The sequence below is a fragment of the Podarcis erhardii genome (assembly GCF_964252035.2).
Source record: "Podarcis erhardii genome assembly, chromosome: 15".
NCBI lineage: Eukaryota > Metazoa > Chordata > Lepidosauria > Squamata > Lacertidae > Podarcis > Podarcis erhardii.
The window spans coordinates 23,960,035-23,984,058 of NC_138505.1; the positions used below are offsets into that span (position 1 = coordinate 23,960,035).

At 49.9% G+C, this 24,024-nt stretch overlaps 1 protein-coding gene across 1 annotated transcript; it reads right to left on the reverse strand.

The window, feature by feature from the left end:
* Positions 1–269: 269 nt before the first annotated feature.
* On the reverse strand, positions 270–19,908 carry NEFH (neurofilament heavy chain). Its single transcript, XM_081841761.1, has 4 exons — positions 18,887–19,908; positions 7,895–8,094; positions 4,041–4,165; positions 270–2,890 (listed from the first exon to the last, which is right to left on the reverse strand). The coding sequence occupies exons 1-4, from the start codon at positions 19,770–19,772 to the stop codon at positions 1,246–1,248; spliced, it is 2,856 nt and encodes a 951-aa protein (XP_081697887.1). The 5' UTR covers positions 19,773–19,908; the 3' UTR covers positions 270–1,245.
* Between the last annotated feature and the right edge of the window lie 4,116 nt (positions 19,909–24,024).

The window sequence follows — 24,024 nt, forward strand, 5'->3', positions numbered from 1 at the left end:
ACCACCCTCTGTAGGCACTTCCTATCAGACGATGTCAAGCCAGTGTACTACTACTACTAGTAATAATAATAATTGCTCATTGAGCCCAGGATTTCACTCTGGCAATGACTCCCCAGGATCTTTGCCATTACTTCCTGAACCCTTTCAGTGGTGATGCTAGGGGAATGAACTGGGGACCTTCTGCATGCAAAGCACATCGTTCACCACTGAGCTCCACCTGCCAAACCTTCCCTCTTGACATCCCGGAAAGAAGACCACAACACAGAGGAGAGAGTCAGCTCTTTGTAAGCATTTTCATTTGCTTTTATTGCACAGAAGCAACTGGAAGTGAACGTTTGACTTGCTGTTGTGCACTTTTTTCCAGTGGGTGAGTGTGTGCATGTGTGTGCATGGTTTTTTTTTGTTTTTAACGACAGAGGGCACATCTATACGTCAAACCTAAGCCAGGTTTTCAACCGGTTTTGACCGGCTTGGCTCCCTCCCAGAAAACTTCGGGAACTGCTGTTCCCCTGCAAAGGGATTCTGCTGAGAAATCCCTTTTCGGTATCCACGGTAAACTTGCATTTCCCAGGGTCCCTTAAGAATGGAAGCGAGGAACCGAAGCAATGGAACCAGATTTGAAACCCGTTTAGGTTTCCGGTATAAAACGCGCCCTGAATGACCTTCCTCCTGAGACCAGCTACGGATGAAGCTCTCGACAGTGTGAAAATGAAGACAAGGCATTTTTTTTCTAGATCGTTTTGGAATTCTCTAGCCTACTATACATCTCCCAAAGCATAAATCCCAGCTCTAACTGTATACATTCATTTATTGCATTCGACCCATCGTTGCCCGTACTTGGAAATAAATGCACTTATTTGAAAAGGGCAGTCAAGTTTTGCTCTGGATATTCCCCTCCCCTCCTCCCTCTCCCCGTTCCTTAAATAAATTCAAGTGTTTAAATGTGGCATTCTGCGTATATCACATTCTGCTACGGAAGCTATCATAACATTATTGAACCACCTTTTTCTGGGGGGTGGCGGCGGCTCGGTTCATTGCTTATTTGGGGTGTCTTGTTTATTTTTCTTTCACATAAACATATTGCTAACGTGAGCTCCATGCCTCGGCGGGTGAGCGAGAGTCACCACTCGCCTAAGCAGAAAAGGTCCAGCCTTCGAAAGGGCAAAAAAAGGAGCCCGTCCTGAGGCGGCGAGGGCCCTTGAACAGCTCCTCCCACATCCGCCGGTGCCTCCAGCTTCCTCCCTCTCACTTCTCGCTCTTCTTCGCTTTCTCCTCTGCCGGGGACGCCTTCTCTGCGGCTTTGCTGTCTTTGGAGTCTGTGCTGGACGACTTCTCCACTTTCTCAGCCTTGGGCTTGGTGGCTTTGGCCGGCTCCTTTGCCGGCTCAGCCTTGGGGGTCTCCTTGACCTCTGCCTTGGCTGGTTCTTTGGGCTTGGCTTCGGCTTTGGGCTTCTCCTCCGGCTCCTTCTTGGGCTCTGCTTTCTCCTTCTTGGGTTCCTCTTTCTTCTCTTCCACCTTGGGTTTCTCGGCCTCCTTCTCGGTCGGCTCCTTGGCCTTCGCTTCTTTGGCCGAAGCCTTTGGCTCGGGCTCCTTCTTGCTGGCTTTCTCCGCTTCCTTCTCTGCCTCCGGCTTGGCCTTCGCTGCCGCCTTGGTGGGCTCCTTTTCCTTCACCTTATCCTCTGCCTTGGAAGGTGCCTCCTCCTCCTTCTCTGGCTTGGTGGCTTTCTTCTGGTCTTCCTCCTTCCCCTTCTTCTCCTCCACCTTGGCTTCCTGTTTTGGCACATCCTTGGCCGGGCTCTCCTTCTTGGGCTCCTCTTCTTTCTTGCTTTCTTTCTTCTCCTCTGCTTTTGGCTTCACCTGAGCTTTCTCCTCCTCTTTTGCAGGGGCCTTGGCCTCCTTCGCAGGTGGCTTGGCTGGTTCCTTCGGTGGGGGCTTCTCCTTCTCAGGTGACTTGGCCTTCGGCGGGGACTTGGCTTTCTCTGGGGACTTCACCTCCTCCTTTGTGGGGGATTTGACCTTCCCTGGAGATTTGGACTCCTCCTTTGTCGGGGTGGCCCCTTTCTCCGGAGATTTTGCTGCCGGAGACTTTGCCGGAGACTTGACCTTATCTGGAGACTTGCTCTCCTCCTTGGTGGGAGATGGAGCTTTTGCTGGAGACTTGGAGTCTTCTTTGGTAGGGGATGCAGGCTTTTCAGGAGATTTTGTTGCCTGAGCCTTGGCCTCTTCCTTTGTTGGAGACTTCGCTTTGGCCGGGGATTTGGATTCCTCTTGCGTCGGGGAGGCAACTGCCGGAGACTTGGAAGCTGGAGATGTGGGAGCTGGAGACTTGGGAGCTGGAGATTTGGGAGCTGGAGACTTGGGAGCTGGAGATTTGGGAGCTGGAGACTTAGGAGCTGGAGATTTGGCATCATCCTTCACTGGCAACTGAATCTTGTCTGGAGATTTGACCTCTTTTTCTGGAGGTGTTGGTGCTTTTTCTGGAGCGTCTTCTGCTGATGGAGATTCCTTCTCTTTTGTCTCTCCCTCTTCTTCTTCTTCACCACCCTCTCCTCCTTCAGATTCTCCCTGTTCCTCTTCCTCTTTTGCATCTCCTTCTTCCTCTCCTCCCTCCTCTCCTTCCTCTTCTCCCTCTCCCTCTTCCTCTCCCTCCTCCTCCTCTTCCTTTTTCTCACCTCCCTCTTCCTCCGTGACTTCTTCAGTCACTTGAACTTCCTCGGTCTGCTCCTCCACAATCACCGTCTCCTTCTCAGACTTCTCCACCACTTTGATCTTCTCCTCACTCTTGAACTTGATGTGGGTGGAAATGCTGGGGCCTTTGGGGACGGATTCAGGGAAAGGAAAGAGGCCCAGCCCAGCTCCCATGCGGCATTCCTCGCCTTCCAGGAGCTTCCTGTTTCCAAAAAAAAAGGTGTGTGGGAGAAATCAAAAGAAGTCAGAGTCTGCTAAACCAATTGGCTGCGAGTACCAATCGCCATGCAGAAAACCAGGAGGGCATACAGCAATGGCCACATCCACACTGTACATTTATAGCTCTATGATATCACTTTAAATAGTCATGGCTTCCCCCAAAGGATTCTGGGAGCAGTAGTTCAGTAAGGGTGCTGAGAGTTGTTAGAAGACCCCTATATTCCCCTCCCAGAGCTACAGTTCCCAGAGTTCCCTGGCAAGAGGGATTGATTGTTAAACCACTCTGAGAATTGTAGCTCTGGGAAGGGAAATAAGGGGCTCCTAACAAATCTCAGCAGCCTTACTGAACTACTGCTCCCAGAATACTTTGGGGGAAGCCATGTTTAAAGTGGTACCATAGAGCTTTGAATGTATGGTGTGAAGTTGGCCAGTATTTGTTTTACTTTGGCTGGTGCATAATGTATATTCCCTTGGCCTCATTGCCGGGAAAGTGCCTGGAAAACAATGGCTAGATCTATGTCTAAATAGACGCGCCACAGTTTTAATTAAAAACTCACCCAGGGAAGCAATGTTAATGATCTCCCAGGGACCAGAAGCACGACTCATCTCAACACAAAGCTGCACCTTCAGTTGTGTGGGCCCAACTCTGTGGAACTCCCTCCCACTAGAAGTCAGGCATAGGAAATCTCCCTGCTGAGTTTCAGGTGCCTGATTAAAACCATTTTATTCCAGGAGGCTTTTGTGTCCCAAGTGTTCCTCCAATGTTTTAAAATATTTCAGGTGTTCTTTGTTTAAATTTCTGAGACTTTATAAATTTCTGAAGTTTTTACATGTTGGAGATTTCATTTGTTTTAAATCTTGTACATTAAAAAAAAAATCATTGTATGCTAAATGGTGAAAAGCAGGGTATACATTTTAAAATGAAATATATATATTTTAATAAATAAATAAACCCAAGGAAAGAAAGGGTTGTGGAGGAGTGGAATTGAAGGACCGAGGTGAAGAAAACAAGGCTGGGCATGCACAGGGATGTGCCTGTGCACGACAGCATGAAAGGAAATGATGCCGTGTCTGGAGGAGGAAGGGCTTACGCCTGTGAGCCTGTCAGAGTAGGGATATGAAGCGACACTTACCTGTAAGCTGCAATCTCTATATCCAGAGCCATCTTGACATTCAGCAAGTCTTGGTATTCCCTCAGCTGGGCGGCCATCTCCCACTTGGTATTCCTCAGCTCATTGTCCAGCTGGGCGATGCTCTCCTATGAAAGAGAGGCAGGGAAGAGTGGGGATCATCTTCAGGGGGCCAATGAGTGAACGGCAGGGTTGAAGCTGGCCCTAGCACTAGGCAGAGTGTGAGGTGAATGATGCCGAAGGGCCGCAGTGACCAATGTGGGGTAGTGGTCGGGTCCAGGGTCATGGAGGAATCGAAGACCTGTTGCTATTTTTGTAGCCACTGGCATCCTAGATCTGCCCAATCAGCATGAAGTTTTTTCGCTCTTTCACAGTCAAAGCCTTTGACTGTGATAGAGAAGAAAAAGGAAGGCAGGGCAAAAAGTAGAAGAGGCTACCATATGTAGTGGCAGTGTAAAATTATTTAAAAAGGTCTGGGAGAAGACAGGACTATAATAGAGCCATTAGGTCACATCCCCCTCACTCTTAAGCCTGTGCCATTTTCACAATGCAGGCATGCTGAAGAGCTGTCAAGCAACATACTTTAAAGGGGCTTGTGGGACAGATAATTCTAGAAGCTGGGGGGTGGGTTGCATTTTGCATCCCCAGGGGAAAGGGATAAGCTGCTTTTTGCACAATGAAAGTGCTATGTGAAACATTTAATTTAATAAATAGTAATAACCGGGTGCCACCATAAGCTAGGCTTTTCATTTCCTCACAATAACATAAACAGAGTTTGGCTGTTGGAGCAGGCAAATGGCCCATCCAGTCCACTGTCTTGTTCTCACAGCTGCCACCCAGATGCCTGTGGGAAAACCAGCTTAGATATTTGGCTCACATTCCTGCAGCTGCCCTCCAGGCTTCTGCCAGCCTTTATGAAAGGAGGAGGGTATTGCTGAGAGGGCCACAAGCGAGATGTGACACAATAGTAAAGGTAAAGGGACCCCTGATCATTAGGTCCAGTTGTGGCCACCTCTGGGGTTACGGCGCTCATCTCGCTTTATTGGCTGAGGGAGCCGGCGTACAGCTTCCGGGTCATGTGGCCAGCATGACTAAGCCACTTCTGGCAAACCAGAGCAGTGCACGGAAACGCCGTTTACCTTCCTGCTGGAGTGGTACCTATTTATCTACTTGCATTTTGACGTGCTTTTGAACTGCTAGTTTGGCAGGACAGGGACCGAGCAATGGGAGCTCACCCCATCACAGGGATTCGAACCGCCGACCTTCTGATCAGCAAGCCCTAGGCTCTGTGGTTTAACCCACAGCGCCACCCGCGCCCCAGACACGATAGTAAGCAGGGTTTAATACTGGCACAGGACAGCTGTACCAAAACATCAGAGGTGTTTAATCTAGTGTGTCTATTATCAAGTGCACGTCTGGGACTGCAATGGTCCTCTTGGCTGGCAGCAAATCCTCGGGGATTTTTCCCCCGCCAGAGTTGAGATCTGAGGCTCCGTGCTGCTGTTCCGTCCTATTATTTGTTTTGTTTATTGACTGTGATTAAATGCCACCTTCCCTCCCAAGGAGCTCAAGGTGGTGTTTCTGGTTCACCCCTGTCCCCCATTTAATCCCCATGATGACCCTGTGAGGTAGGTTAGGCTCAGAAGCAGCCACTGGCCCAAGGACACCAAGTCAGTTTCCTCATGATCCCTGGTCTCCCAGGTCCTAGTCCAACACTCTAACCACTACACCACCCTCCCCAAAAGTGGCAGGTGCCCCCCCTTAATGAGTTTTCAGTACTACAGGCTGCCACAGGATATTTGTGCTTGACATGTTGCTGTTAGTGCTTCTGCAGCAGTTTGCTTGTTTGTTTTATCTGCCCTTGGTTTTCTATTATTTGTAACTGGTATTTGTGGTTTCAATCCTTTTACTGCGCTGGGATTACTTTTGTGGTGAAGGGTGGCTTAAAACTACCTTTAAATAATTAAAAACACACACAAACACACAGAATATTTAAGAGTGAAATCTCTTTCTCCCCCTTACGGCTTCAACATCTTTGACCTGGATGCAGTTCAAGCGGGACTGCACTGGTTTCGGTGCATGCTTAGCCCTCCCATTGAACTGAATGGGGCTTGAAAGTGCTTGGGTTTGGGCTAGATCAAATGCAGGCAGATTTCAGGCTTCTGGGATCTACTTTGCTAGTTACTGGAAGGCATCAGAGGCTGGTCAGAGGTGCCACCAACCTCTGCCTGCCCTCAGCCAGCCCACCACCAACCTTCCTTCTTACGAGTCCAAGGAAGTGACCCCGGCTGCCAGCTTCCTCCTCTTTCATCCCATTGTTGCCCCTTGTAGAACTTGGCAGGGAGGAGGACAGAGACAAAACTAAGAATTAGTTGGCTCGGCCTGCCATCAGCTCTGACGCCCCCTAGTGTTGGGCTCCCTGCCTTCTGCCCAAGCAGCCCCAATGGGCATTAACTGCCACTGGCAGAGGCCTGAGACACACCAATTAGAGCTTAGTTGAAAAGGCACACACTCCAATTGTAATACGACAATAACAATAACCAGTGCTTTTTTCCTGGGGGGGACGCAGGGGGACGCATAGCCCTAAACATTTTGGTTAGTAACATCAACAAAACACCACTACAGTGGTACCTTGGGTTACAAACACTTCGGGTTACAGACTCCATTAACCTGGAAGTACATAGTACATCGGGTTAAGAACTTTACCTCAGGATGTGAACAGAAATCGCGCCACGGAGGCGCGGCACCATCAGGAGGCCCCATTAGCTAAAGTGGTAAACCCTCAGGTTAAGAACAGTTTCAGGTTAAGAACGGGCCTCCGGAACAAATTAAGTACATAACCAGAGGTACCACTGTAATAATAAGGTTGCTTTGTGGAGCATTTTCTGTTTGGTGTTTATCTGCATGTTTATCTGCATAAGGGAGGGAGGTTGTCTTCAAGCCAACCAGACAAGGGACTCAGCTACATTGGTAAAAAAACCACAACCAACATTTTGAATGCGTTATAAACATGCAACACGGGATGGCGCCGGAGAGAGAGAAAAAAACTCTATGCGATTTTTACATAGTGTTTTTTTCTTCTTTTATAACGATTTCATTTCTAATGTTTCAATAGTGTGTAGATCCACCTAAGGTCTGTTTTTTGTTTTTAATAGCTGTACGCCTTAGGTCTCATCTAGAGGCAGTATTTTACCACTTTATACAGTCATATAAAGAATCTTGGGAAGTGTCATTTGTTAAGAGTGCTGAGAGTTGCTGGGAGAGCCCCCTATTCCACTCTAAGAGCAACAATTCCCAGAGTTCCCAGTGAAGAGGGATTCATTATTAAATCGCTTGGGGAAATGTAGTTCTGAGAGGGAAACAGGGGACTCCTAAGGGTGCTAAGAGTTCTTTACAAACTACACCTAAGCCCTACTCAGAGTAGATCCATTGAAATGATCAAACCAAAGTTACCCATGCCTATTAACTCCAATCGGTCTGCTCTGAGGAGGACTGCCATTGACTATCACCCATTTTTCTGCATGGGGCAGAAAACAAGATGACACCCTCTTCAATCCACAGACAGTGGTTGATAAGGGTGGTGGCTAAATCTTCCTTCAGTGCTGTCAGTGGGAGAAGCTTCAACACTTCTTTTCTAAAACATTCTTGTCTGTTTTCAGCCTAAGAGAGCTTGGCTTATCCTGGGCTACCCTTGGGTTATACAGCTAAGACTGGTGGATTTAAATCTAGGTGGTGAACCCAGATATCACTGGACTATGGCCCCATTCTTCCTCCCCATTGGCTGTCCCACATGGGGGGCGGATGAGACCTGATATTTGATATCTGTTGTAGGCAGCTGCCATTGGCCCACACATTACCTGATAGGAGAGGACATCAACATGATGGCGGTCTTCAATGTCGGCCCTCTGCCTCTCCAGGGATTCCTTCGTCCCCTTGAGAGCTTCGAGCTCGGTGGTTTTAGACTGGAGCTGATGGCGGTATTCGGAAATCTCCTCCTGTGCTGTACGGATGGCATCGGTATTCACCTTGGCCGCTTCTGATAGTTTGTCCAGCCTCACTGTAACGTGGGGAAGGGAAAGGAGAAAAAGCATATATCCAGTCATTGGCAGACTTTATGGAGCTGGCTGATCTCACTGGGAGAATCCACAACCAGAAAGAAGATGAATATCAAGAAGACTGGAAGAAATTTAAAGACTATTTGAATAAATATTGTAATATTAAATATTAATATTAAACTATTAAACTAATATTAAACTACTTGAAAGAACTAATTAGGCCTAGGATTAAATTAGGATTAAATAAATAAATGAGAAACAGAACAATAAGAAAAGTTAGGAAATTTGATTTTAACTGGAATATTGTTTTTTGAAATAATGATATTGGAAACTGCTACATTCAATTACAAGGAAATTCAGGTGGAAGAGATTAGAGGAAGTCAAGTAATATGTTTATGAAGTTGGAAGTTAAATTAATTAAGTTTTATTGTATTTGTGTATGTGGTGGTATTCTTGGGTATTATTTGTGAGGTTTGTAATATTTTATTTCTTTCTCTTTTCTTTTATTATTGTTTTTCTTATTTTTGTTTTATTGAAGTTATGTGTTTGTATGAAATCAAATAAATATTATTGGGGGGAAAGAAAAAGCATCTATCCACTCACAAAGCATGCCAAAATATATCATCAAGGAAAGATTGCCAAGTACAGGCCGTTCCTACTCCATCCACAATGGTCCAAAACAGGAGTGAACTCCAGTCCCAGGGGCCAAATTCTGGGCCCCCTCCAGGGCTCTCGATATGGCCTTTGGGACTCTCCACATGCTGTGCCCCTTCCCATGTGACAGACCTCAGGCTCTCTGCTATCCCTTTACTTAGTGGTTTTGCCATACAGTGGTACCTCGCAAGACGAATGCCTCGAAAGACGAAAAACTCGCAAAACGAAAGAGTTTTTCGTTTTTTGAGTTGCTTCGCAAGACGGATTTCCCTATGGGTTTGCTTCGCAAGACGAAAACGTCTTGCAAGTTTGTTTCCTTTTTCTTAAAACCGTGCATTCACTTCGAGGAGCAACTCATAGCATGTGGTGTGGTAGCCTTTTTTGAGGTTTTTGAAGACTTTGGTGCTTTTTGAAGCTTTTCCAAAGTCTGTGCTTCGCAAGACGAAAAAATCGCAAGACGAAAAAACTCGCGGAACGAATTAATTTTGTCTTGCGAGGCACCACTGTACTGGAATGTGCCCCTGAAATGTGATTGGATGAGTTCATGGTCTGGACTAATTCATTGAGGACCAAGCTATTCATTGAGGCTGCTAGACATGATGGCTTCGCTTTGCCTCCACGGTTGGAAGCAGGGCCAGATTTAGGTTTGATGAGGCCCTAAGCTACTGAAGGTAATGGGGCCCTTTATATGTCCAGGAAGGACAGGACAGATCCTGAAGCTGAGGCTCCAATACTTTGGCCACCTCATGAGAAGAGAAGACTCCCTGGAAATGACCCTGAAGCTGGGAAAGATGGAGGGCCCAAGGAGAAGGGGACGACAGAGGACGAGATGGTTGGACAGTGTTCTCGAAGCTACCAGCATGAGTTTGACCAAACTGCGGGAGGCAGTGGAAGACAGAAGTGCCTGGCGTGCTCTGGTCCACGGGGTCACGAAGAGTCAGACACGACTAAATGACTAAACAACAACAACATATGTCCAGCTGTCCTTTGTCAACAACAAATTGTCGGTGTTTTTTGTGTTGAAAATATGCTACATGGTAATGTATGGACCTAATCGAAAGCCATTTGCACATGTTGCCATGCAACCAGTTGATGCAGAATGTAGACACCCTATATATAGAAATGAGCAAACCAGTGACATTTTAGGGAGCAGGCTAGCAGGCGGGGCCCATTACTTACACAACACAAAACACTGTTGCTGTATGTAGGTTTTATTTTATTTGCTTTTTATCTTATATTTTGGAAATGTACATCCGGGTTTTTTTCCTTTGATTTTTTGGGGGGCCTCCAAGAGAGTGGGACCCTAAGCTATAGCTTGTTTAGCTTATACGTAAATCCGACACTGGTTGGAAGGCAGTAATGCTACTGAACACCGGTTCCTGGAAACCACAAGAGGGGAGAAGGCTCTTGTTCTGGGGTCCTGCTTCTGGGCTTCCTTTTGGGGCATCTGGGTGGCCACTGTCAGAATACTGGATTAGATGGGCCACTTGTATTCTTGTGATTGTGCCTCCTACTTCCCTGGCTAGAGAGAGACGCCCGTAGGCAGCTCTGAATTGTGCATGGCTTAAATGTAGCCTACGGTACGGTACTCAGGCGGCAGTGAAGCCTGTTGCTCCGCCCACTTTTGCCACTGGCCACGCCCATCACTGCAATGCCGGCTCGCTTGCCCCAACCCCCTCCAACTCTTTTGGACTACAGATCCCAGCAGCCCTAGCTAGCACAGTTGCGGAGAGATGGAGGAAAGAGAGGAGGAAGGGATAATAACAGGCTTGAGACAATTCAGCCGCTTTGGCCAACCCCTGATGGGAACCTCCAAGCCTCCATCACTTCGCTTCCTGAGACGAAAGGGCAGCCCAGCCCCCTCTGCTGGGATCTGCAACATGATTTAGCATCACCATCCGGAACTAGGCAAGTTCCGGGGGAGGGGCGAATGAACTGTGCATTATTAAAACATTCTGAACGGATTTTTTAAAAATACAGTATACTGGTTTTGCACTCGTTTAAGGCTGTTCAGGTTTAAAAGTGGAATGAATCTTGCTCCCAAATGTATATAGTCTTGCCTCAATATGCCCTCTACAAAAAAAACCACAAAACTGATTTTTATATGTACTTCTTGTCTGTGTTTTGTATTATTTAAGCTGCTGGCTTGCTGTGTGTTGTTTGCAGCGTCGTAAGCTATAAGGTATACAGCCTTGGATATAAAGGAGGGTTTGATCCTGATCACCCACTAGATTCAGCAGGGGTTCCATAGCTCCCAGATGCAAGGGGACAGGGAGGGGAATTTGGATTTTCAGGTGGCATCCTGTGGAGGGATAATACTTTGTGTTACTGCCTTGCCACATATGGAGGCAGATGGAAGCAGAGAGTGAATGTGAGCCCTTTCTCGCTCTCTGCTTTCCAGTCACCAGCGCTGCGATGATGGTGAAAGGTTTTCCCTTTTAATTGGGTTCACGAATGATCTGCTAAAATTAAAAAACAAAAAACAGAACTTAAAAAACAAAACCCAAATCAGTTGAATGCTATTGTAAAGTAGCTGTGAGCTCTTCTGATCTCTGCTCATACATCATTTGTCTCTTTCAGAAGGGCTCGCACAGCATCCACATATTGCTGACTGCAGCATCCTGAAAAACAAACCTTAATGTGTTTGTACTTCTGATTTTCCAGAGAGGATCAGCAGCAGTAAAGGTGGCAAATGGGATGGAGCCTAAACGAACGCTGTATTCTCCGTGGTGCAAAAATATGTATTTATTTTATTTTATTGCACTTTTTTTCTTAAAGGAGCTCAAAGTGGCATGTATGGCATTCTCCCCCCCCCTGCCCCCCCCCCCCGTGAGCTTCATGGCTGGGTGAGAATTTGAGCCCTGGCCTCCCAGGTCCTAAGCCTGGCACTTTAACCACTGAACCACACTGCCTCTCTAATGTGTAGTCAACATATGACACTCCTCTCCAGAAGGCAGGATAACAGCCTCTGATTTAGGAATGTTTTTAGAGGGATTGAGATAAATGCAGGATGTCTCCACATACACACACAACAGTGGCTGGGAAATGTCATAACTGCTCAGGGCAGCTCGGCATTCAAAGGCATTTAACCTCTGAATACATAGAGGAACATAAGAAACTGCTTAATACTGAGCCCAATTGTTGGTCCATCTACTTCAGTATTGTCTGCACTGATCGGCAGCAGCTCTCCAGGGCTTCAGACAGGAGTCTTTTCTAAAATCACTCAGAGATGCCAGGGTTTGAATCTGGGAACTTCTGCATGCAAAGCAGATGATCTGCAACTGAGCTAGGACTGTTCCCCACTGAGCTATGGCCGCCATAGAATAAACTTTTCCCAGGATCATTTCCAGCTAGGGGACCACAGAAAAATGATATGGGCAAGCGGTGGCTACAAAGAGCAAAAAATAGATGAGGTAGGTCAGAAAAAGGCTGTTTGGTTTAAGTGATATCAGAAATGAAGGGTGGGGAGAAGGAAACACCTATGTCTTCATGGCCATAAATGAACGCATCCTAAGCAATGGAAACTAACATAGACTAACAGATTTTCCTGCATCTTGAAAATAAGGCTGTGCTTTGTAGGATTGCAAGAAGTTTTGTAAGGAGAACTATATGAATTATTGTGAAAAAGGACCAAGAAAGGGTTTATTTAGGATTTGGATTTTATAGCAATAACTATTAAAATAAAATGCAAAATCAGAAAGAAAGTTAGAAAACCATTAATCAAGGTTGACAGAAGTCCTAGGCTATGATAGCCAAAGGTTTGTTATATTGTATAAGATGGGATGTTATGTTTGGAAAACATGTGCATACACAACACAATTGTAGGATCCACAACAAAAATTTGCAGTGTCTCCCCACCCTTTTTTAAGAGTGCTCCTTTTCAGATTTCCAGCCTGCCCTACTCTAAAAGGCTCAAGCAAACCAGTTATTCTCTCCCCTGCTCCTCTTTCCTGGTTTTTCTGCCTGTTCCATCACCAATTGACATTCATTATTCCATAGTTCCTGGGGCTGCTGATTTTGGCTGCTGGTTGTTGGGGTTTTTGTGGGGGCGGGGAGAAAGTCCCCGAATTTAATTTTTCTGCAAGTATTTCGCACTACTGCGGACTTCAGGATTCACCAAAGCATTCTTATATATCTTTCTCATTGGCCAAATTTGAGCTCAAATCCTGTCGGCACTCAACCACCTGAACTCAGTATTAAAGGTAAAGGGAGCCCTGACCATTAGGTCCAGTCGTGACCGACTCTGGGGTTGTGGCGCTCATCGCTTTATTGCTTTATTGGCCGAGGGAGCCGGCGTACAGCTTCCGGGTCATGTGGCCAGCATGACTATGCTGCTTCTGGTGAACCAGAGCAGTGCACGGAAACACCGTTTACCATCCCGCCTGAGTGGTACCTTTTTATCTACTTGCACTTTGATGTGCTTTCGAACTGCTAGGTTGGCAGGAGCTGGGACTGAGCAATGGGAGCTCACCCCGTCACAGGGATTCGAACCACTGACCTTTTAATTGGCAAGTCCTAGGCTCTGTGGTTTAACCCACAGCGCCACCCGCGTCCCTTGAACTCAGTATTATAGGGAGCACAAAGAGCCTCAAAAGACAATGTTGGTTCTCTCTCTCTCTCTCTCTCTCTCTCTCTCTCTCTCTGTGTGTGTGTGTGTGTGTGTGAGAGAAAGAGAGAGAGAGAGAGAGAGAGAGAGAGGGAGAGAGAGAGAGACTTCAAATCTCCCCTTCTTCTTGGTGGAGAGACTGTACTATGTCTGAGGAGTGAGAGCCGTAGAAGACACAGATTGGCTGACAGTTGCCCTGACTGATCTACACCTTCAAAGCTCACACATCCCCACTCCAGACCTCCAGATAGGAGGCGCCCCTCTCAGAAAGGGAGAGCTGGTCTCAACAACCTCGACACACACTTTGCTGGATGGGCTGGCCTTGGTGATGTCTGGGCCTGCAGCCATTCTTGTTGGGGAAAGGCCTCTGCCACAGGATTATTTTGGGGGAGAGCATAGCAACTGTGGGATCAAGGACAGGAAGCCTAGGGCAGGGGAATTAGTTTACCATCAGTCACTATTGCAGTTGTGCTGCCAAAATAGAACTTCTCTCAATCCCACCGGCATCTGAATCACGGCAGGTGGTTATCCACAAAGGAGCCCCTTCTGCGGCTGCTCCCAAACAGCAGCATTTCTTCCCAAGGAGAGGTTAGACTGGCTTCCTCTTTGTCATATTTCCGCTGACAGCCTAAGACCTTCTTATTCAGACACGCCTTTGAAAACTAAGGTGCAGACGATGCTGATCACTGGGCTACGGTCAGAGAGAAATAAATCTTAACTGCAGGTTCTAAATCTGTTCTGGTGTATTTTAATTATTGCCTTTAGCCCGTTTGTTCTTATTACTGTGTTTTTTAATAATGTTTTAAAAGGTTGCAATGTTTTTTGTAAAAAGGTAAGATGAATAGATTAAATAAACATAGCCATAAAAACACCCCTCACAAACTCTGTCTGTACATGATCAAACAGTCCCACCCCCACCTGCATTTGGGGGACTTAAAGACCCCTTTCCTTTCCTTTCTCTTTTTTTATTCCTGCAAGCTTATATCTCCCCCACATTTGCCAATAACCTGCCTCTTGTATGTGGGTGGTGACATTTTCGCTTAGTGACCATCACTAACTGCTCCATTGAGAAATTAAGGAAGTGGCAATACGTTATGATGTCTGGATGGTTTCATTCTAGAATAAACGCAGGAGCCAAAATCAGTAGTGAAAATGGACTCAAAAAGCCTCTACAAATGACCATACAATGGGGCATTGGGGAGAAGAACCCTCCTTTTAGCACCTCGTATTGTGAGCAGGGTGTGTGTGTTAGAATTGACCTGTCTGCATTAAGTGACCTTCAGCTGTGCATCTCAATTATTTTCAGCTGTGCATCTCAATTATTTTCCTTTAGGTTGTGGGGCCAACCTGACGATCTCATCTGAAGCCGCCTCTCAGTACGGGAACCTGCCTGACAGGACTATAATAGAGCCATTAGGTCACATCCCCCTCACTCTTAAGCCTGTGCCATTTTCACAATGCAGGCATGCTGAAGAGCTGTCAAGCAACATACTTTAAAGGGGCTTGTGGGACAGATAATTCTAGAAGCTGGGGGGTGGGTTGCAGTTTGCATCCCCAGGGGAAAGGGATAAGCTGCTTTTTGCACAATGAAAGTGCTATGTGAAACATTTAATTTAATAAATAATAATAACCGGGTGCCACCATAAGCTAGGCTTTTCATTTCCTCACAATAACATAAACAGAGTTTGGCTGTTGGAGCAGGCAAATGGCCCATCCAGTCCACTGTCTTGTTCTCACAGCTGCCACCCAGATGCCTGTGGGAAAACCAGCTTAGATATTTGGCTCGCATTCCTGCAGCTGCCCTCCAGGCTTCTGCCAGCCTTTATGAAAGGAGGAGGGTATTGCTGGTGGCTACCAAACAGGAATGGCTAAGGAAAGACAAGGGAGCTGTTAAAGCTGGACTGCAACAACAGCAGGGATTTGTAGGAAGTAAAAATATGTCCCTCCCGCTAACTTCCAACAACACGGATTCCCTTTGCAATGCTAAGAAGGAGGAGGTAAATTTAGGGAGAAGTTGTATGTGACTCCCCTCACCAGTCCCAGGAATAAATTGCGGTATTGTGATCGGAGCCTCTCTCTCTCCACTAGTAACACTCTGCGCCAGTCTTCGTGAGGAACAGAGCAATTGAACCCCTACTGCACGGTCTAAAGTGGTACAGACTAGGCCTGGGAAACCAGGGTTCAAATCGCCATTCAGCCATGGAACTTAGTGGGTGACCTTGAGCCAGTCACTGCCTCTCAGCCTAACCTACCTCACAGGGTTGTTGCAGGGATTAAATGAAGAGGGGGAGCACCATGTACGGTGCCTTGAGCTCCTGGGGGGACGGGACGGGGAGGTGGGATATATATATGCAACCAATCAATCGAACAGCGGGATCAGGACCCCCGCCGACAACGGCACAATGGAGGATCAGCACCGCGGACAGCGCCCGCGCCTGCCATAATGATAACGCAAGCGTCCTGGAAAAAATTGCTGGATCAGGACCCTGGACAGCGTCGTCCCTCCACACCCCGGGGGCCCTGAATGCGGGTTAGCATGGCCAGGGGGCGCGTGGAGAGGAAAAGAGCGGCTAGGTGGTAGAGACAGTGACTCGAGCTGTCCAACTTTCCGGCTGGTTCTGAGAACTTGCTTTTGCTGCAGTCCCTGAAATCCGCCTGTGCTTGGAAGTCGAAAGGGCTCCGTTTTTTTTGGGGGGGGGGGGAGATCGTAGAAAAAATGTTAAGCACCTGCTTTGCATGCAGAAGGTCCCAGGTTCTATCCTCGCCATCTCCAGGTAGGGCTAGGCTAGGAATGTCCCCACCCAGGATCTCTGGGGTAGCCTCTGGGCTACACAGACAGACCAATGGTCTGACTCGGTGTAAGACAGCTTAGGTTCCCTCCCACCTAACTCATTTTGGGAGGCGCGAGCGCTTGCACCGACCGCCCCAACTGCATCCGATCCCGACATTACCAGCCTTTCCGGGGCGCCCCCGCCCCGCCCCTACTTCAGCGCGCCTCTCTCGCTTCAGTAGGTAGGTGTGTGGGTGGATCCCAAGGGAACTGGGAAATGGCCAGAGGGGGAGGAGAAATGGGGCGGCAGGAGAGGATCGGGGCCCTGGGGAGGGGAGGGGCTGTAAGAAGAGAAGTCAGACACCCTGCGCCAGCCTGGCAGCCGCCTCCGCCCCACAACCCCCCTCCCCGCGTGCAGCTGACTTTGGCTTCAAGTTACTGCAGGAGGAGAGGACTGACTCAGCAGAGACTGCGGAGCGGCGCCCAGACACAGCGCGCGTCGTGTCCCCCCCCCAACCTCGTCCCACACATGGTTACCCCCACCATTTTCTCTCCCCACTCTCTGCAGCAAGGCGGATCGACCCCTTTTTTCTTAGGTACCTCTGCAGTATGGATAGGACTGGTGACAGATTCAGTTCTCCCCCCGGGGGGGGGCGGGAAATGTACCCGCCTTTTGCACCAAGGAGAGGCATAGATTCATCTTTTTTCCCCTGTAGAAACTGCACCTCCAGCAAATGAATGAAAGGACACCCTCCTCTGTCCCCCAAGAGTGACGGCGCAATACAGTGATACCTCGCATTAAGTACTTAATTCGTTCTGGAGGTCAATTCTTAACCTAAAACTGTTCTTAACCTGAAGCACCACTTTAGCTAATGGGGCCTGCTGCTGCTGCTGCGCCGCCGGAGCACGATTTTTGTTCTCATCCTGAAGCAAAGTTCTTAACCCGAGGTACTATTTCTGGGTTAGCGGAGTCTGTAACCTGAAGCGTATGTAACCCGAGGTACCACTGTACTTTCCTTCCACCGCTGTCCACAGTGCTGACTCAGTCTCCCTCCCTCCTCGTATTGGTGCAATGGAGCAACGCGCTCACAGTCCAGGTATCCCCAAAGTTCACCACTGCCCCCGAGTCCCTGAAAGCATTCTCTCCCCGCCCCCCGCCCCCCGCCCCTTTTGGAGTCTTTCTTCCCTCGCTATAGACTCTGGAAAGAGAAAATTTCATCCACCTCCCAACTCCTTTAATCGGCAATCCACCTCCTTCCCCCAACATTTCTCCCCCTCCCAACGCATTTCCTAATCTTTTTCTGTCTAGGCTAGCGGGCCTGACCTCCATGGCAGGACATCTTCCCCCAACTCAGCAGCTGGGGAGGGGCGATGACCAGTATCCCCGCCCCGCCCCCCCACCGCCCCCGCAGAAGTATCTTGTCCACTGCATTGGACTATCTTATACAAGCAATTCTACGCGGTTCGTCTGCTTCACTTGAGGAGGGGAGGGCGAGTTTCGCTTTACCTGTAAGTGTTGCTATCATAGGTTTCCCAGTTGAAGCTATTTAGACGTACTGTGGGGTGGGGGGACACTGAAATAGGGACACGCCCCCATTGCAACGCCTTCCTTTGCGTGGAGACTTCCATGACAAGGTCTCCATTTTTGCAGAGTAATGTCTTGTCAAGGGATGCCGTTCCCCACCCCGGCACGCAGATAACCCCCCCCCCCCGAAAAAAATACATTTGGAAATTTCTCTGCTCCATGCGACTTGTTCCCCTTTTGCCTTGGGGTAGGAGCCCGATTTCAGGGATGGGGAGGGAGGCGAATGTGAGAGGGGGGAAGAGAAGAAGAGAGAAAGAGAGGTTTCGCCCGGTATGTTTGTGTGTGAAGATTCACAGGGAGTTTTCGCAGCCTGCCCTTGAATATATCCAAGATGAAAGGGCTCTTTATCCAAAAAGAAGAAAAAATCAACAGATAATTTTGCAAGCGCTCCTTTTCGCACCTAACAACGGCCAATTATTTAATTTGCGATTATGAGGACATATTATTATGCTTGACTATAAGGCGACACATTATTAAAATAATAGCCAGAAAAATATAGTCCTGGAGAGGAATGAATCATATCTGGTTCTTTGCTCCCTGCTATCTGGGAGCGGGGGAGAAAGGGGATCTTTAATGAAACCCACCAGCCCTCATCCGCTGACCCTTCCCAACGAAGGCGCGCTCCCAGCTTTGAAACTTCCAAATAGTTGCGGGGGGCTGGGTCCACTCTTGGATTATGAAGCGACGGGGACACCCCCTCCATTCCTCGCCGCTCCTTTGATGAAGCGGCTGCTAGGAGACAGCACTTTCTCCCTCTGCTGCCGCTGAGGTGGTTCTTCGGCACCCCTTCCTTCCTTCCTAACTGCAGGATGGTTCTCCGACCGACCCCCTTTAGACTAAGGCGTCTCCCCCCGTAGCCCTACTTCCCTGCCGGCTCTCCGGCTCCCCGGCGTCCAATTCCTTCCTTCCTATTCCTGGGGCGGTTCCCGAGTGGCCGCCTCCTCCTTCCTTTGGACAAAGCTGCCGCCCCCGCCCAGCCCAGCTACTGGGGGCCCTCCAGTGGTTCCCCGACGGCCCTCTCCATGTCCTTGGAAGGGTTGCGGGTGGGGTGACCTCTCCCTCCCTCCTTTGGACAAAGCTGCCCCCTCCGCGCGCGCAGCTCTCTTATCCCACCGTCGGGGAGCTCCCTGACGCCCCCCTCCTCCTTTCCGGGATGGCCCGTCCCGTCTATAGTCTCACCTCGGAACCATTCTTCGGACTGGATGGAGCTCTTGACGGTGTGTCCCTCCAGCTGGGCGCGGATCTCCTTGAGCGCAGAGGTGACGTCGGAGCGGGCTGCGGCGTCGCGAGCCTCGACGGCCACCTGGAGGGCGCTGCTGCCTTGGATCTGGAGCAGCAGCTCGGCCACCTCGTCGTCGTGGCTGCGGCGCAGGAAAAGGCTCTCCTCGCGCAGCGCCTGCAGCTTCTTCTCCAGTTCGCCCTTGGCTAGCTGAGAGTCGTCGGCGAACTTGCCCAGCGCCCGGATGGCCGCCTCCACCTCCTCGCGCTGCCGGCTCTCGTCGTCCAGGCGCTGCTTGAGGTGCGCCAGATCCTCTTCCAGGTGCTCCTGCTCCAGCTGCAGCTGCCCTTTCTCGGCGCTCAGCACCACCAGCGTGCCGCGCATGTCGCGGATCTCGCGCTCGTACAGCTCCCCGATGGCTGAGCGCCCGGCCTGCTGCTGCCGCAGCGCCGCCGCCTCGGCCTCCAGCTGCCGGTTCTGCTCCTCCAGCGCCCGCACCTTGTCGATGTAGCCGGCGAAGCGGTCGTTGAGCGCCTGCAGCACCTCCTTCTCGTTGCGCCCGCGCAGGTCGCCGTTCAGCGACGACTCCAGGCTCTCAGTCGACGAGCCCAGCTGGCTCAAGACGCCCGCGGCCCCGGACGCCGACGACGCCCCCAGGCGCCGGTAGCTGGAGACGGAGACCGCCGAGCCCCGCGACCACGACTGCGAGTGGAAGCCGCTCGACGCCAACGAGCCGCTGCCGCCTGCGGAGCGCGCGGCTGCCGTCGAGTATCGCCCGCCGCCGAAGCTGGGCTCCTTGCGGTACGAGGGGCCGCTATAAAGCGTGTCCATGCCGTAGCTCATCATGGTGGTGGCCGGGAGGGCGCCGCTGCCGTCGGAGCGACACGCCAGAGGGGCCACTGCGGCAGAAGGGAGCGCCGCGGTTCTTATATACCTCACGCCGGCAGCCGCCGAGCATCCCGGGGCCGCCCCTTCTGCGAGCAGGGAAGGAGGGAGGGAGGGAGGGAGAGAGAAAGAAAGAAAGAAAGAGACGGGGTGGTAGAGGAGGAGATGAAACGGCTTCTTCCCCCTCCCCCCTCTCCCACACATATACCTGTGCCCGCATCCCACCCCCTCCTGCCAAAGGAAAACTCTGCAGAGCTTTTCAGTAGGTACCGGGGTTCAAAGTTGTACCCCGCCTTCCTAACCTGAGACACTTACCGAGAAGGGTTCCTCGTTTGAAAAGATGTTCCGGGGCTCAGATTATGCGTCTTGCCCTTAACGTGAGATATATTATTTTGGGGGGTGGGGGTGGGGGTGGGGCGGTATTGTTTAAGAGGTCCCGGAGCTCGCGTCTTTTCTCCACCTCCCGTCCTGAAATATGTGATAGTTTAATTGTTTGAAAGGATCTGGGACAGGGGTTCGGGAGCCACCAGCTTGAGGTACAGCATATGATGGTTTAGTGTAATTGAAAAGGTCCTGGGGTGCATGTCTCCCCCTCCCCCAACTCAAGGTGTGTGATGGTTCTATTGATTTCTTTTTCTTTTTCCAGATTCTGACACTTAGAAAAAAATTACCCATACCAAACTGTGTTACAAAAGTAATATTGCTGAAAGTATAAATATAAATTAGCCCACTAAATAATATTTCAGGATTCAGATTACATTTCTTTAAAGTACAATATATTACAAATAGGATTAACCATCTTCTGTTTAATATAATATTCGAGCTACTATATCATACTAATTTTTCCTTTACAGCATTCATTGTATTTTATAACCTGTAATCAGAACAAATGAACCCATTAATTACATCCACATTTCATTGTTAAGAGGTTCTGGGGCTCCTTCCGCTGGAAGTATGTGGTGGATAATTTTACTTAAAGGGTCTCGGGGGCTCACGCCCCCGAATTCCTTCATGAGCAACCTTCAGGGGCTGCATATCAATGGGGGCGTGGCAAGAGGCAAAAATGGGCGGAGTAACAGATGCGACGGTATCGTAGGCTTCAATTAAGCCAGAAACATTTCAGAAGTTTGTACCAAACAGACTCTCTCTCCATCCATGGAAGCCAGAAGTGGCACATCCCAGAGGGGCGAAAGCACAAGGGGAGGGGGGTGGAGCAGAGTCAGAGAGGGGCGTGGCCTGAGGAAAGTCCCGAGGGCCAGATACAGTCATACCTCGGGTTACAGATGCTTTGGGTTACAGATGCGCGATTTCGGGTTGCGCACAGCGCCAAACAGAGAAGTACCGGAACGGGTTACTTCCGGGTTTTGGTGCTTGCGCATGAGCAGAAGCACCAAATCGCAACCTGTGTGTGCAGACACAGTGCTGCAGGTTGCGGACACTGCGGGTTGTGAACGTGCTTCCTGCACGGATCACGTTCGCAACCTGAGCGTCCACTGAACTAGAGGCTTGGAGGGCTGCATCTGCCTCCTCCCACACCTGAGACTGTGGTTCTTCTTTAAAGTGAAGGCAGGAGAAGAGTGTTGGACTAGGACCTGGGAGATTGGGGTTCAAATCCCCACTTGGCTATGAAGCTCACTGGTTGACCTTGGTGGCCAGCCACTGTCTCTCAGCCTAACCTACCTCACAGGAACTGACTTAGTTGGTCTTTAAGGTGCTACTGGAAGGAATTTTTTTTGTTTTGACTATGGCAGACCAACACGGCTACCTATCTGTAACTACCTCACAGGGTTGTTGTGGGGATTCAGTGAGGAGGGGGAGAACCATGGATATAGCCTTCAGCTCCTAGAAGAAAAAGGTGGGATATAAGAATTGTTGGCATCCTTCAAGAGACAATGGAGTGTGCCTCGGGGCAGGGGGAGTCAAGCCACTGTGATAACAGCATCAAAGTGACCTCCCTGGGGTGCAAACCTGGGCAGTGTGCATGGAGGTCCTTGGGCTGCTCAGACAACAAGACTCCACTCTCGGCCTGGCTGATGTGGTCCAAAGGAAAGCAGAGCAATACGTTTGGCACCAGCTTGGCTGCAGGAGTTGGCAGGAGGCATAGAAGAACCGTCTTAGGAACTCCACTCTGGATTTCTGTAGAGTTTACTCCAGGCATAGGCAAATTCGGCCCTCCAGATATTGGAACTACAACTCCCATCATCCCTAGGACCAGTGGTCAGGTTTAGGTAAAGGTAAAGGGACCCCTGACCATTAGGTCCAGTCGTGGCCGACTCTGGGGTTGTGGTGCTCATCTCGCTTTATTGGCAAGGGAGCCGGCGTACAGCTTCTGGGTTATGTGACCAGCATAACTAAGCTGCTTCTGGCAAACCAGAGCAGCACACGGAAACACCGTTTACCTTCCCGCTGGAGCGGTACCTATTAATCTACTTGCACTTTGATGTGCTTTCAAACTGCTAGGTTGGCAGGAGCAGGGACCAAGTAACTGGAGCTCACCCTGTTGTGAGGATTCAAACCACCAGAGGACCAGACTTTTCCTTCTCCTGGATAGGCTACCTTCCCAGGCTTAGGAGCCCCATGTGCCCCTTGACTGCCTTCTTGACTGATGGACCTACTATTGGTCTTGTCCACTCAATCTGCCAAGCCTCTCTTTGCATGTGGGAGAAGTCCCTAACCCACGGGGGGGGGGGGGGAGTCCCTAACCAACTGAGAATTTGAGACCAATTGGCTACCCTCACCTGGTTTAGCCAGCCAGTCAAAGCTGTTTCCCGGCCTGTGGTTGCTGCCGCATGCTGACAGCTTTTAGGAGCCACAAGCAAGAGCTGAGTGCACGGTGAGGACCAAAACTGGACAAACTACTCCAGAAGGAGGGCATTCCCCCTCACCAGAGGTACTACCCCTCCCCTAACACCCTATACACCCCAATATAAGTGCAATGAAATAAATAAATATCCAGTCAGACCATCTGGCTCAGTATTATCTACACAGCCTGGCGGTGGCTCACCAAAATTTCAAACAAGGGTCTCTCCTAGCCTTACCTGAAGATGCTGGGGTTTGGATCTGGGACGTTCTGCATGCAAAGCAGGTGCTTTGCCACTGGGTTACAGCCCTTCCCCTAACCACAAGTTAAGATACGAGTTCTTATGGTTCTAAAACGAAGAACCATAGCTGTGATGGCCTGGGAATCCGATTCAGAGACTGAACCGGAGGAATCCCAGCCTGCACAGGAGTCCCCGCCTTGGATCTGAAGCGCCTGCACCTGTGCCGGATCCTCAGGAGCAGGCACCAGGTGGTTCCACTCCAGCTCCAGAGGTGATTAAGGACACAGTGCCTACAGGTGCGCCTCTCCCGGCCCTGCCAGAGGAAGGAGAGTCTCCCCCTGGGTCCAGTAACTCCCCAGCCTTTCCTGAACTGCAGAGGCTTAGGGCAGAGAGGCGGAGGGAACTGGTTTCTCCCAGGAGGAGTGCTTGCCTTAAGGCCAGGAGAGGCGGGTCTCTTGGGGGCCGGGACCGCCCCTGGCCTCAGAGAAGATAAAGGCCAGTCAGCCCGGTCCCAGGTTGTGGGAGCAACGTCGTTGAGTACCTGCTCCTGCCCGGACCCAGACCTGACCCTCCAGTGTTCCTGTCCCCGCCCGGCTTCCGGCTTCCGGCTTCGGACCTCGCCCCGCTCCTTGTGAACTGTTTCCAGGCTAGTGACCCAGGACCGGACTTTGACTACGCCAACGGTAACCTTCCCCCCGGGACCAGCACAATAGCTGCAAGAAATAGGAAGCTACCTAATATCGAATCAGACCGTTGCTCCATCTAGCTCAGAACTGTCTGCACTGACTGGCAGAGGCTTTCCAGGGCTTCAGACAGGGAGTGTCTTTTCCATCCCTAAATAAATAAATGAGGCGGAGAGGGTGGATTCAGTAGGTTATTGGAAATGGCAGGCAGGGGAGGTTGCCCCATTTTGATGAACGGGGTGCCAATCTCAGCAAGTCCCCTCCAGCCTGCTTTCCTAACTTCTAACCAGTCCAGGGGGTGGCATTGCCTGTCAGCTTCCTTCTCCTTAATCTCTCTCTCTATAACTCAGCAGGGATGGTGGGAAAGCTAGAAGTAGTTGGCTCTGCCTGTCCTTGAATCTGGCGCCACCTTCTGTTGGGCTCCCTCCCTTCCATCCTATTCCATGTTTCAAGGGGAACCAGCCACAGCTAGAGACTGCTCAGGTTGGA